Consider the following 14,422-nt stretch of genomic DNA (forward strand, 5'->3'; position numbering starts at 1 on the left):
AAATTTTGATAGAAAAACTAGTCGTTGTTCTAAAATCCCATGCTAAAGAATGGTTGCTGATCTGATTAAAATTATGCGATTTTCGAACGAGTAGCTAAGTTTTTTTTATCTGCCGTTTCAAATCATTGTGACTTTTTTTTTTTTGTTGTAGTGCGCTGAAATCACATCGGGCTATAAGCAATTGCTTGGAGACATGGCCGGTCGCTGATGCCATGGATTATATGTTATTTTTTAGTTAGTGGGTTGATCTGGCAGATAAGATTTCAGGAAATTGCGAATTTCAGCCACATCAATGAATCAATGAATGTAAGTGTTATAAAGTGATGTTTGTTAAAGTAATTAATCGTTCTTGCTTGTTTATTTTTTCTTTCCAATTTCAATTCACACGTGCATGCACGTGTCGCAAACAACTGATATTTAATACTCTGAGATGCGGTCGGCAGGCCTTGCGTCTTGAAGAGAGCGAAGACCAGCGTCTGAGTGTGGTGAGAGACAAAGGTCTTCTGGTATCTTGGTATCAGGATCTTTAGGAGATGCCCAATTCCCGGTTCCACCGGAGCTGGTTTCTCCGCCCGAGCCCCGCGTCCGGCCGACTTCTCCCTTGATTCGAATCCTATTAAGACCAGAGGAGGGGGCACTTCTTCCTTTCTGACCAAGAGAAGGAGAAGCAGAAGAAGAAGGAAGGAAGGATGGGCGAGATAGCGAAGAAGGGATGGGAACAGTACATGCGGCAGCTCCAACTCCACCCTTTGCGGACCAAGGTATTTCCTTTCCCTCTGCTACCCCTTCTTTTCCGTCTACTGAGTAATGGTTGCGCTGTGATTCTTTTGCTCTGCCGACAGGCCATCACTGCCGGGGTATTGGCGGGGGTCAGCGATTCCGTGGCGCAGAAGCTCTCGGGCATTCAGAGGCTTCAATTGAGACGACTTCTTCTTAAAGTGGTATACTTTTCTGCTTTTTTTTTTTTCTTTTTTCATGTTAATTTGTAGGTAGTGATTGAGCTGGCAAAGATTCTGATGTGATGTTGTTGCTAGTGAATTTTGTTCGGGAAGGTGGTGCCTTTCTCTGAAGCGTAATAAGAAACCAGGTAGTTGGCTACGTGTTGGAATTCCAGTTTGCTGAAGCCGAGGTGAAATTAGTTTGATTTATTGACTTAAGGGTCCGAGACATGGGTGCATAGGCATCTTACTTTTTTATACTTGATCTTCGACTGTAATTATACCTATTGTTCGCTTGTGATGGAATAAATAACCCTCTGAAAATGTCATTCAGTCGGGCGATTCGATGTGAAGATGGATTTCCTTGACATTGGTGGCACAGAATAAACTTTGACAAGATTGAGATGATCAAATGTGAAAGGAAAATTGGTGGTTATTGTTACTGCTAGAATCTGGGTTTAAGTCGGTCTCTACCCGAGGTGTGTTGAGATCGGCTAGAACCGAGGTTTGCCGAGGTCGGTTGAAACCGAGGAGGAAGGCGGGATTGACCTGCAAAGAAGTCTACTTGCCGGAAGGTTTTCTGTGGGGACCCTTCGATGCTTAAGTTAGTAAAAATCTAGAGAAACAATGGGAGAAACAGAGAGAGAGAGAGAGAGAGAGAGAGAGAGAGAGAGAGAGAGAGAGAGAGAGAGAGAGAGAGAGAGAGAGAGAGAGAGAGAGAGAGCGTGGAAAAGTGCTCTAGGGACAGAGGAAACTTAAGAATACTTACTTGAGGGTCTTCTAGTCATCCCTATATATAGGATGAGAGCGGTGTCTGTTACCTGATTTATCAGAAAGTGTCATAACCACACGATAATGGTTAAATATGCATTAACCGCATGATAATGATTTTCCACAATTAACATGCAGTGATAATCATATTGATCGTGTCTTTACTACTGTACTAGTGTAACGGTTGCTAAGACTATTATTGCAACTTATTTAATGACCTTTGGCAATACTTCGAGACAGAACTAACCAGAATGTCATGTCGGCCAATACCAAGGTCATTCACTTTGGTTAAAGCCGAGGTCAAAGAGGTTGGAACAACCCGAGGTCAGGATGACCAATATTCTCTCCATCGGTTATAATATGAGAGAGTTGACATAGTTTATATGTTATAACAATCATCATCCAAATAATTGTGAAATTGGGAGTCGGGCATTTCTTTTTTGTCTAATACATATAGTAGACAACCATTTTGTTATATACTCACCTGGAGTAGTACATCAGTGAAATAGAAAACTATCCAGCACTTTGCTAGCATACATTGTGAATCATACCTTACCTACATGGGCACTCTGTGAGCATATACTCTTGTTGCCCTGCCATGTATAATTTTTTTTTTATGTATGTGCACAAGCTGGTACTTCATGACAGAATGCTAACAAGTTATATAGTTGAATCTCTTAAGCTACATGATTTTGATTACTTGTACTGGTTATATATTGTCGCCCTCAATGTCATATTCTAAATAATACATGTCTTTCATTTACAGCCTCTTGAGAGATATTATTGCATTTCATTATAAGTCCTTGAAGATGTTTTATGTTTTAATACTCATAGGTATGATCTCATGCTTACATATATGCTGATACATGTAAAAGATATGCATTCAGTATTCATTTGCATCAAAAGAACATGCTCATGCATGTATTGGAAGTTATTAATTAGTTTCAGTTTCATATGCTGACATGATGACGTTCAGCTCTTTGGATTCGCCTATGGTGGACCATTTGGGCACTTCCTTCATAAGCTGTTGGATATCATTTTCAAGGGGAAGAAAGATAAGAAGACTGTAGCCAAGAAGGTAAAGTAATATTCATCCTTAATTACTTGCTCTCTGAAAGGTGATATAGTAAGGTTCACTAAAATCAGTGAGAAAAGATATAAGAAAGCTGGTGTCTCTTCATGAGAAAGTAAATATGACAGTTCACAAGGGGAGGATTCGTAAACACACACCAATCAATACAAACAAAGCACCTCATATGACAGCAACTAATTCTCCTTAGATGTGGACGTCTCAATGGCAATATAGTGGGCCGTTCCTGGAACAAAGTATCAAGCTGATCAAGTTACTTGCTCACACATTCTAGTGATGTACTTTTTCAGGTCCTGTTGGAGCAGATGACATCTTCTCCTTGGAACAATTTGCTGTTCCTGCTATATTATGGATTAATTGTTGAGCGTAAGTTCCATTCTCTGACAATTCAATGGCATCTTAAGGTCTTTGCATCTTCTCTTTACCTCCCCCCCCCCCAACCACCACCAAAAACAAAAACAAAAAAGAAGGTATTTGAATTACTTGGTACTTGTTTGAAGTTACTGACTGTGCAACATGCTTGACATGGATGCATGTGACATCGTACAAAGAAACTTTTCTATCCACCTATATTTCGTGCTTCAAGGTAGATATCTTTATTCCAGTTTCTGCAAATAAGGTGACTTGTGCCACAGGACCGTTTAGTCTTATACCTATTATCACAATGTTGAATTCTATCAGCTATTGTGATATATTATATTTTCATCAATCTGTTACGCAGTAATCTTGTCAAGTTTCATATATTGGCATCATTTTGGTACGAAGGCTATTTTTTTGGTATAAAGGCTTAAAGGAATACTAGTTTCATAATTATCTATCTCCATTCTCTTGCACGTACTAAATAATACTTGCTTGCTCTTATCTAACTTGGAAATTACTTGAACAATACTCTTCTGACTTCCAACCATGAATTAACTTATCAGTTATGCCTTAAAGAAAACATATCAAAATTCTGGTTTTAGTTAACTTAATTATGGTTTATGTCTATGATAAGCACATGAAGCATGCTATAAGAGAACACACATTATTATAGCCACAGCCGTAGCATGGCACTTTTAGAATTGGCTAGGAGGTCTATAGCTTTATTGGTTTTCTGCCAATTATGCATGACTTTGAAGATGTTCAAGGAACAAAGCAACACCTAGGTGTGACTCAAACTTTTGCAGAAATCCTACTGGTCATCCGTTCAAATGACTGCAAATCAGTGTCAGATTCCATAAACAGCTTCTTACTAGGCTGCATCACTACGCCAAAAAAGTAAATTTCCGACTCTTATTTGCCGACGCTTATTCCAAGCGTCGGCAAAAAATTTTTCCCCGTCGACATTTGCCGACGCTTTTTAAAAGCGTCGGCTAATGACGACGCTTTTTAACAGCGTCGGCTAATGACGATAAGTTAAAATGTAATTGACGACGCTTTTAACGACGCTTTTTAGCGTTGTTAAATAACGACGCTTTTAAGCGTCGTTAAAAGCGTCGTCGGAAGCCAAAAAACCACCTCATTTTAGTCCCACATCGGCGGATCTGAAAAAAAAAGAACTGTTTATATAGCCAAACCCAACCATTCTGCATGGATGGAATGAAGGTATCGATCGGGGAGGTTGTTTATATTTCTCTTTGTGTTCCATCAACACCATGGAATGGAGGAGAAGATGCAGACCGCTAATGGTAATTTTTTTGGCAAATGGTAATTAGCGACGCTTTAAAGCGTCGGTAAAGAGCGACGCTTTAAAGCGTCGGAAAAAAGCGACGCTTAAAAGCGTCGCTAAATTGTAATTAGTGACGCTTTTGAAAGCGTCGGAAAATTTTTTTTCCACTGTAGCATAGGCGACGCTTTACCGACGCTTTGTAAAGTGTCGGGATGGTTTCTACCGACGCTTAAAAGCGTCGCTAATAGCCAAAAAAAGCGTCGCTAATGTCCAAGTTTCTTGTAGTGCATGCACCCTGCCGTGCTTGATGACTTGGCTTTTAATTGAGGTTGTGGATTCAGATGTGCAAATTTTTAATCATGTTGAATAATTATTAACCTTGTTTTTTATAGATGAGCTACCATAGCTAGCAGCCTAGCACAATTTCTAGTATGAGCTGCTCATTCGGTTCTGCTCAGCCAGCTCTGAGCAAGTAATAGTTGGGTGCATATGAACTTCATGCTAGAACAATCCAAAAACTCTCACCATGCATCTTCTGCCTTCTCACTGCATATCAAAGATCCTTATCAATTCCCGGCATAATAATGTTATTCTGTAAAACCCTATTCTCCGATACTGGCAATCGCGTTCACTGAAGACAAGTCTTATAACAGCACAAGCTCGACAATCCAAACTAGCAAAGACACAGATCTTGGTTTTCATTTATTATTAAATATATCCAGCACTTCATGTTGATGATAATAGAAAGATAGCACTAAAGAATCAGAACAATTTCTGGCAGCATTATGCAGGACCATCCTCCTTGGATTATGAGCATCTCTAATCTTGCATCTCTGGAAAGAATGCATGTCAGGAAATCACTGCTCATTAGCTCTTATCATGCCGAGTTCGTAATTGTCAATAGAGAAGACAACTTCATATGTTCGTTGAACTTATATAACTTTATCTGTTGAAGAATGGAAAAGGGAAAAGAGAGAAATAATGAAATCATCAGATCACTTGTGTGCAAGAAGTGTTATAATAGATGTATCTAATCTCAGGATCTATTCACTTATTCCATCAACTAATACAAATTCTTGTGATGTAGGGAGACCTTGGCCACAGGTTAAGGATAAAGTTAAGAAGGATTATCCCTCAGTGCAGCTGACTTCATGGATGGTATGTAAAATCTACAAGGGTCTTACCTCATGGTGATTTCCGAGCATCCTGCCTGAATAACTATTTTGACATACCATGCAGTTCTGGCCCGTAGTAGGATGGATAAATCATCAATATATGCCGCTGCAACTTCGTGTTGTATTTCATAGCTTTGTTGCCTGTTGCTGGTATGATTTTGACGTTAATTTGGACTAGTTTCATTTGTTTATTTGATAGATTGGTAAATCCGAGCGTCTTTTGGTGTTTGCTGCAGGGGAATATTTCTAAACCTTAGAGCCAGAACAATGGCCTTGAGTAAGTAATGGAAGAGTTTCTGGCTCGGGGAGCTGGCCCGACGGTGTCGATCTATTTGATGTTATTCACTGTTGACGTATTGTTTTATGGCATTTTCATGAAATGCAACATATATATCTGTCGTTAGATTTATCTTTTATAAAAACTGGGCATCCATCTATACACCTTGGCTCTTAATATCAGGACAAATGCTCTCATTTTCACTTTTTCATGACCTTCTGCTCAGGGGCAGTCTTGCTGCATTTCTTTTCTCTATGCCTCAAGCGGACTGCGATGGAAATTTATATAGATGCACTTGTGTTACTCTTTCATGACAAGGTCACCGCTTGACCTACCAAAAGAATTTCTGACTTATATAATACGCAGGCTTCTACTCTTGACTAATTTATCAGAACATTCGGGATTGTAAATACGAAGGGATGCAAGTGGTTAACTACTAATTCTCTCTTATTAATGTTTTCAAGGAAAAGATAAGTCAGAATCTTAAGCCAGTTACTAACTACACTGTCACTAACATTCAAAATAACATGATGCTCAATGGACGTTGTTTAAGGATGAATTAAAATTTTTAGAAAGTGAACTTTTCTTTTCGGCTGTCAAGCTGCATTGTGATTTCAGGCGTTTACCCATACCATATTCTCTGTCGGCACAACCAGCTCAACGCGAGCTGATAAAGATCAAACAGCTTTCCAGAAGACGAGGTTGCCTCTTCTCGATCTCTGAGACAGGAGCAAGTTCATTTCGAGAAGCTCCACATTCTGTCCTGTTTTTATTGAGCCATCCTGTTTTCCTCTGTATTGGCCACATAGCTTGCTCTACTTCGCAGTACAGTGGAGGCAGTCTTCTTATGATTCGTCTCAACCAGCCGAACCTTCCTGCGTGTCGAGGGAAACTCCCAGCCGATCTTTTCCTTTGGGCAAACAATGCCGGCTCGTACAACAGTCTACGAAACACAACAGGTTGGAGGATGACTCGGTCATCATAATTGGCTGGATCTGTGAGCAGTCCACAGTTGGGGATAGACCCTTCTTGCTCATGGACATCTCGCAGTGTAGGAGGGAGTGTATTGTCTTCGGGACGGCGAGTCATATTTATCGTGAGGTGAACTGGGGATATTTTATTTTTTGACCTTTGAAGATGTATTTATATCTGATTTGTGTGGGTTGCTATTCTTAGCATTAAAAAGAAAAAATTCAGGGCCAATTTTGGTGTTGTGTCTAAAAATAACTATATCCATGGAAAGAAAATTTTATCTTGCGAACAAAATGTTTGTGGTGAGATGGGAAGCTCGTGTACTTATTTATAATAGCATTGGCTATGATACCGAGTTGAGGTCAGAGTGTCGTTGTTGACTGACTTGGTTTACGGTTTAAATATCAGAATAACGGAATTGGGAGAAGTCTAATAAGTGGAACCAGTCAATTGGCTTGGGTTGGACCTTCTGACGGGGTAAAACATAAAATCGAGACCTGGTCCTGGCCCCTAACCGTGAATTTGTGAGACTTTGCGAGCGGTATGGTAAAGAATTGTCAATGGAGCGCATCTTTAATGGTAAGGCGTTTATGGTTTTTAGGTTTTGACATAGTAAATAATTAATCTATTACAAGTTTTACCCCAAAAAAATAAAAAAATCTGTGCCCGTTGCTTTTATATCTTGTTATCGGGGGCTGGATCTGACTCTCTTTATCCGGTCGCCATTAAAATTCAAAAATTAAGATTGGTACGAGGATTACTTCATTACAGCAAGTCCAACATAAAAGTACGGTCCGAGTTGTATCCTTGGCACGGTAGAATGGTTAATTTTTTTTTTTAATGATGGCGACCACTTCTTGCACAAATCTCAAAGTATTTATTATTTTCTCACTATTTGCCTGTGCAAAGTTCAAAACCACTATTATGCAATCAAAAGAGAAAGGCGAGTCCTCATTTTGCGTGCAAGAATACCGTAAGGTTGCGCGCTGTTGTAAAGCACGTATGAAACAGTACATAAGGCCATAGACACCATAAAAACCAGTGTCATTACGAGAGAGAGAGAGAGAGAGAGAGAGAGAGAGATCCAGTTATTTTAAAACATGTTCTCTTAAAGACACTTGGAATTTCTTGCAACAGTCTCAAAAAAATTCTCAAGACATCTTACAATTTCCATTCATCCCAGAAGCCACTGGGTACATATACATCTCCAAAGTATTACCATACCAAATAGTAATTTACATGCAAACAAGCTGCTTTCCTTTTGCATACTAACGGATCGTAATTAATGTTTACATTAACAGTCAGTCAAGTGGGGAAAACCAATTACAGTCAGAATAGCTTCCCAGCAAATTCTTTAACATCTTCGTCATTAGAAGAAGGGGAAGCATAGGATGCAAAGCCTTTGAGCTCGGAGAGGCTTCTCCCAAGCTGCAAAGCCATCTTCATCCGAAACAACTCCCCATTCTCCCTCTTCTCCACCTCACTTTCCCTCAAGTTGGACCCGATTTCCTCTTGCAACTTCCGGTAGAAACCGCTTAAGTTGCGGCAGAGCTCGAACATCATTCCCACCTGCCCGCCGTGCTCCAGGGTATTTACTACTGCTGCAAGCGCCCCTCCGACGACCCCGAACAGCACGGGCAATGGGCTGTCAACAGGAGAACCTATCAAACCAGCCCCAACTGCAGCCAGGCCGGCGAATAGAGGTCCGGCGATAGCTAAAGTTTTGTTAATGTTCAACACCAGCTTGCCCACTCTCACATACTCCTCCTCATCCTTCATCTTCAGAACTCTAAGAATTCCCATCATCTCCTCTTCCAGTTCCTTGCTCCAACCATTGCCTGCCATCCCATTAACGTATGCTTTCTTCGTTTCTTGCTCCCTTTTTCGCGTTTTAGGCCACCAACATGTAGGCTCCACGGTCTCTGGGAACTTCTCGAGCATCCCGGGAAGCAAAGGAAGCGGATAAGCCTTGTCGAGTGCGAGGACTTTCGCCATAGCCTCCGCGATGTCCGATTCGGCAGGTGCTCCGAGCGCGAGAGTGCTGTGGATCGATCTTTCGAGCTGCTTACACAATCTCGCGGCATTCCTTTGCTCTTCCGCTAGCTGAGAAGGCTGGATCTTGTTGACGAGCAGCATCATCCCAGTTGCTGCGGTGAACAAGGCCACGGACGAGAGCTTGAAGGCTAAGACATGGGGTGCTGCTTCCCCCACCGTGACAGCCGCGGAGATGCCGGCCATGAGGGAAGCAGTGAGATTGATGGAGTTGATGGAGTGGAGGAAGAGGTGGTTCCAGTTGTTCCTCTGCTCTCCAATGATGGTGTGCATCTCAGCTCGCTCTGCTGCGGCCTCAGCGATCGCCGAGAGTTTGGCTACCAGGTGATCATCTTTATGATCGGCTGTCATCGGCTGATGGGGTTTCGAGTTGCTAAGGTCGTCGGAATTATGTTCTTTAAGGCCGAGTTGTTCCATCTTGATCGAGGCTGGGAGCTTTGGAAGGGAGATGCCCTTTGCTCTCGGACGGGAGGGGACATGAAGACCGGCGCAAATCCGTCGTTCATTTGAGAAGGAAGAAGAGGACAGGAGATGGCTACCTTGCAGAGCGGCCATGTTTATAGATCTTTGCAGCAAGATCTCTTTAATTTGTGTGGGTTGTGGTGGTGTGGTCGCTTAGATATCTCCCTTGTTTTGAGGCTTGTTTGTTGTGACGAGGATGAGAGAGGCCCAGGTTATACCTATATATAGACATGGCTGTGGACTGAGTCGGCGGTTGAGATTTTTACTTGGTTTTCAAGTCGCAATCTTGACTCTTGACCAGGCAACGCTGTTTGAATTGGTTAAATCTGAAGCAAAAAACTCCTTTGAATGAGAAACCGTCAACGGTCCTGCATGGGTGAGACTGTTATGGGAGTTGATATGGTAAGCCTTGGGCGTTGGGCGTTGGGCCAGTCTCTTTCTCCTTCCCGTGCCTCTCGAGTATGCGAACCTTAACTTTATATGGATTAATTAGAACGTATTACCAATAATACGATGGGCTAGACAGGGTTGTATAAAAATGAACATGAGAACGTACATATGGAAAGGAATTCAAGGAAGATATAAAGAGAGAGGCGTCTCGTGTAAGTTATTTTACCCCTGGTATTGAACCAAGCCAGGAGTTCAGTCAAAACCATAATAAATGCCATGCACGTAGACCTTTGAATCCATCTTATGATCTAAATGAGATTGCTCTTTTTTCGTGTGGACATATAAACCACATATGAACAATTGGTCGGTCATGATGCCATGGTAGTACCTGTCAATGGTGGTTATCGTTTTGGATTTTTTCAGAAAAAACGAAAAAAACTCTGTTCCAAAATCTTGAACGATGACTTGCACCTTACCATGCCGGCCCCTGCGCAAGAGAGAGAGCGCTCAAGATCTTGAGGCAGAAAGCTCAGGAAGTGCTGGCCTGATGCATCGAACGGTTAAAATTGCTCGATCAGATGATCAACCAGGCCATTCATTCAACTTTAACACATACTAATTCAAACGGATCAATTGAACGATGCTTTGGCCGCTGACTTGATTAAACATCAGAAAAAAGATGCTGAGTGGTGTGAGCTACATGGAAGTCGAGAGCGCAGAATTTTCTGCTCGTGTGCGTGATGGCTCCCACGGGCCAAGACTCTTACGGAAAGATACATCCGGAGTGAGAACCTGAAACGTCAACAAAATCGGAGATAAGTGGCCAAGGAAGTGACACGTACGACCTGATGACCTAGAAGCAAATCAGGCCCGTCCACAAATTAGCGAAACAAGTTACGTAATCTGGGTTTGATTTATGTCATGCCTGACTTCTGTAAAGAGCCTACGCTCCGGCCTTGTTCGTGCATGGTCCAACTAACAAACTAATCTTACTCTTTTTAGCATTTAAGTGAAAGATACTATTTATCGATCTAATCCACGTATGTCATCTCTCTTATTCCTTGATGTTTAGTTTCAACATTCCTATCAATAGCGCACAAAAAATTGACTCATTTTGTCATATATGCTAATCTATATTTGACTATTATAATATTAGCACATATGGTAAAAAAAATTGTTTTATTGCTGCGTCTATCATGCGGGTGCATAATATATTTTGATTCCCGTCATGCAACCAACTTAAAAGTGGTACATTTGCAGGTTCACTCAGCGGTAGAAAGTCATGGGGTTTCCTTGAGTTAAGGTGGCAATCAATGCCGCCGAGCTGCTGCTGCCCGACATCCAGATCTCGGGGAAGGCGAGCGTGCTGTGGCAGCCTTTCGTATATGAGGATGTGGCTAGGTTCTGCTACGGTTGCGGGCGGATTGAGCACCCAAAGACGGATTGTAGGTTCTGGCGCCAGTACTAGAGGAAGAGGTGCTGGAGCGGATGCCCATGGTGGTGGAGAATGGCGACAACAGGGAGGAGCCGGATTTTAGCTCTAGCGAGGAGATTTGGTGACCAATCTTCAGCCCGTGGCTGGCGGTAACGAAGATCCGGCTGCCTCGGGCTGCAAAGGGACCACCACGACCAAGGAAGATGGCCGAGTCGTCCTCCTCTAGGCCGCAATCCCTGCCCAACCGTCCGAGTTCCTTAGGTTCACCGTCGGACTCGGACAACTCGCAAAAATCGGTGAAGGTGGCGCGGCGACGCTCCCCCCCGATGGTCTAGTCAGCCGACGTGGGCGCTAACTCAAGCTCGAGGTCGAGATCGACTCAAGGTTGTGGCCGAGTCGGGTTGAACTTTGACCTGCTGGGCCGGCCGGGGTGTAGGCTTGCCCAAACGTCTAGATGACGGAAGCGGGATTGGGCTAGTCCAACAAACGTCCCAGAAGCCCGGCATCCGGTCAGGCCAAAGTGGATCTAGGTCAAAGTAATGGGGGTTGGCATGGGAGTTTGGGCCGGGCCACCTACTCCACTGAGCTCGGTGCAATCGAGGCGCCTGAGCGTCGGGCCGGGCTCGAGCTCGTGGGAGCAGGGGTTGCCCACCTTCTGCCTCTCCTCGGGCATCTTCTCTGATGCAGACGCCTCCAATCTCGGCAACCCTCGGCCCTTCCTCGCCTTTGTCGGGGGTGTTGATGGTGGGACCTCCCGGGATTGCTCCGAGTGTCGCCTCGCGGGGCAGTGGCACCCTAGGAGGCTCGGACACGGGATCCTTGGAGTCTGGGCCAAGTAGGGATGCGACCGAGCAGGAGGTCAACGACAGTGGGCTGGTGGCTGGCCGTCCAGCTGCTAATGGTGTTGAAGGCCCTTGGATCACCTCAAGATGGTGATGCTGGTGCGTTCGACGGTGATGGGGGAGTTAATTGCTTTGGCTGAGGGGGAAGGGGGTGGTAGTGGGCCGGCCCAACGTGGGGAAGACTGGTGGGTCCCTGTGCGGCGAGGAGCTGGGGCGAAATTGCAGAATGATGCGGAATGAAAATGTTTATTTGGAATTGTAGGGGAGTGGCCAAGCCTTCCTTTAACTCCCCGTTTAGAAGACTGGTCCAAGTGAACGGCCTGGACATCTTGTGCAAGGCGCGTCTCTCTGGAAAGGGCCTCCATCGAGTTTCGTGTTGCCTGTTTGCTGCTTAGGAGTCTATTGCTGTAGAGTCTCAAGGCTTTTCTAGAGGTATTTTAGTCTTGTAGAAGCGGAGTGTTGCCATGGTGGATGTGTTCCATAACTACCCCCAAAAAGTTGTAATGGTAATCCCTGAACCAAATGAAATCCCATGGATTATGTCTGGTGTATCGGCCAATACTGACTACAGGATGAGAGCCATCTCGGGTGAGATTACAAATCTTGTCTCATAGGGGATTCTTATAGTGGTTGCGGGCGACTTCAATTGCATTCAGTGAGTGTATTGTCTTCGGAACGACGAGTCATGTTTAGTACGAGGCGAACAGAGCATCGTTTTGGGTTGCTTCTTTTGTTGTACATCATTCCGGCGAAATGCTGTGGTCTGTGGACGAATGATGCAACTTTGCCAACCTCACTGCAGGATATTTTACTTTTTGACTCTTAAAGATGTATCTATACCTAATTCGTGTGAGGTCCAATTTTGGTATTGCGTCTAAAAATTACTATATCCATGAAAAGAAAGTTTTATCTTGCGAACAAAATATACAGTATAGAGAACTGTTCCTCCCACTCTTTATCAACTTCTTTTGTCAGATTACTCTGGGTACACTCACGCTTGTCTAGTATGAGCCGCCGGTATATGTATATATATATATAAAACAAAACAAAATGTACAGTTTTAACAGTTTGACGATACAATTAGAACAGCTTGCCGGCAAACTCCTAAATGTCTTCATCATTGCGTAAGGGAGAAGCATATGATGCGAGGTCTTTGAGCTCAGGGAGGCTCCTTCCTAGCTGCAATGCCATCTTGATCTCAAATAACTTCCCATTCTCCCTCTTCTGCAGATCTCTTTCCCCCAAATTCGCCTCGATTTCTTGTTGCAACCACCTATAGAAGCCGCCGCAGTTGCGGAACGGCTCAAACACCATTCCGACCTGCCCACCGTGCTCCATGGTGTTCACTGCAGCTGCAGGCCCCCACCGACAACCCCAAGCAATGCAGGCAATTGGCCAAGAGCTTTGGAAGAGAGATCCTACCCTTGATTCTGACATTAGAAGGGGCATGAAGACTCGCAGAAAACCTGCTGCCGTATCGAACTGACGGTGATTCTGCTGCGGCGGCGGCTGACGATGAGAGTAGTTTCTGGGCTTGAAGAGCTGCCATCTCTGCGTTCCTGCTGCTTTCAGCTTCAGGTTTCTTCTTCTTCTTCTTCTCCTTCTTCCGGAGTTGTAGTTTGTGCTGGTTTTCGTTTTTGAGATGCAAGGAGGGCTAATGTTTGTGGTGAGATGGGAAGCTTGGGTGCTTATTTATAATAGCGTTGGCTATGATGCCGAGTTGAGGTCAGAGTGCCGTTGTTGACTGACTTGGTTTACGGTTCAAACATCAGAATAACGGAATTGGGAGAAGTCTAAGCGGTGGAACCCGTCAATTGGCTTGGGTTGGACCTTCCGACTGGGTAAAACCTAAAACCGAGACCTGGTCCTGCACCTATCCCTTGAACGTGTATTTGTGAAACTTGGCGAGCAGTAACAAAGAATTGTCATTGGATGGAAAGACGTTTATGGTTTGTAGGTTTTGACTTACTAATTAACCTCGGCCAAGTTTTACCCAAAAAAATAAAAATAAAAATGCTCGTTGCTTTTACATCTTATTATAGGGGGTGGGTGGTGATTAAAATTTAGGAATTAAGATTGGTATTAAGATTACTTCATTATGGCAAGTCCAACATAAAAGATACGGTCCGAGTTGTATCTTTTGCAGGATAGAATAATTAATTTTTTTTATAATGAGAACTGTTGGATTGCTTCTTGCACAAATTTTAAAGTATTTTTTATTTTTTTTGCTTATCTATCTGTATAAATTAAGTTCAAAGTGACTAGATTTGTTTGGAGGAAGCCGAATCCTTATTCCGCGTTTAAGAAAACGGTAAGATTGTGTGCTTTCGTAAAGAACGTACCAGACAGTACGTAATGTCATGGACACCT

General features: G+C 43.4%; 2 protein-coding genes across 2 annotated transcripts; one reads left to right on the plus strand and one right to left on the minus strand.

Annotated features, from left to right (window-relative positions):
* The first annotated feature begins 454 nt into the window (after nucleotides 1-454).
* LOC103702066 (peroxisomal membrane protein PMP22-like) lies at nucleotides 455-6,108 on the plus strand. The gene is made up of 7 exons (XM_039129298.1): nucleotides 455-761; nucleotides 843-941; nucleotides 2,686-2,787; nucleotides 3,090-3,165; nucleotides 5,535-5,605; nucleotides 5,687-5,772; nucleotides 5,859-6,108. Exons 1-7 carry the CDS (start codon nucleotides 690-692, stop codon nucleotides 5,905-5,907), a joined length of 555 nt encoding a protein of 184 aa, XP_038985226.1. The 5' UTR covers nucleotides 455-689; the 3' UTR covers nucleotides 5,908-6,108.
* Nucleotides 6,109-8,200: 2,092 nt separating this feature from the next.
* On the minus strand, nucleotides 8,201-9,478 carry LOC103700599 (probable F-box protein At4g22030). The gene has a single exon (XM_008782516.4). It carries the CDS (start codon nucleotides 9,476-9,478, stop codon nucleotides 8,201-8,203), a length of 1,278 nt encoding a protein of 425 aa, XP_008780738.3.
* Between the last annotated feature and the right edge of the window lie 4,944 nt (nucleotides 9,479-14,422).

The sequence above is a fragment of the Phoenix dactylifera genome, chromosome 8, assembly GCF_009389715.1.
Source record: "Phoenix dactylifera cultivar Barhee BC4 chromosome 8, palm_55x_up_171113_PBpolish2nd_filt_p, whole genome shotgun sequence".
NCBI lineage: Eukaryota > Viridiplantae > Streptophyta > Magnoliopsida > Arecales > Arecaceae > Phoenix > Phoenix dactylifera.

Coding starts and splice junctions, on each gene's coding strand:
- LOC103702066 (XM_039129298.1), top strand. CDS start 690: ATGGGCGAGATAGCGAAGAAGGGATGGGAACAGTACATGCGGCAGCTC. Junction 762..842: donor TCCACCCTTTGCGGACCAAG/GTATTTCCTTTC, acceptor CTCTGCCGACAG/GCCATCACTGCCGGGGTATT. Junction 5,606..5,686: donor TGCAGCTGACTTCATGGATG/GTATGTAAAATC, acceptor CATACCATGCAG/TTCTGGCCCGTAGTAGGATG.
- LOC103700599 (XM_008782516.4), bottom strand. CDS start 9,478: ATGGCCGCTCTGCAAGGTAGCCATCTCCTGTCCTCTTCTTCCTTCTCA.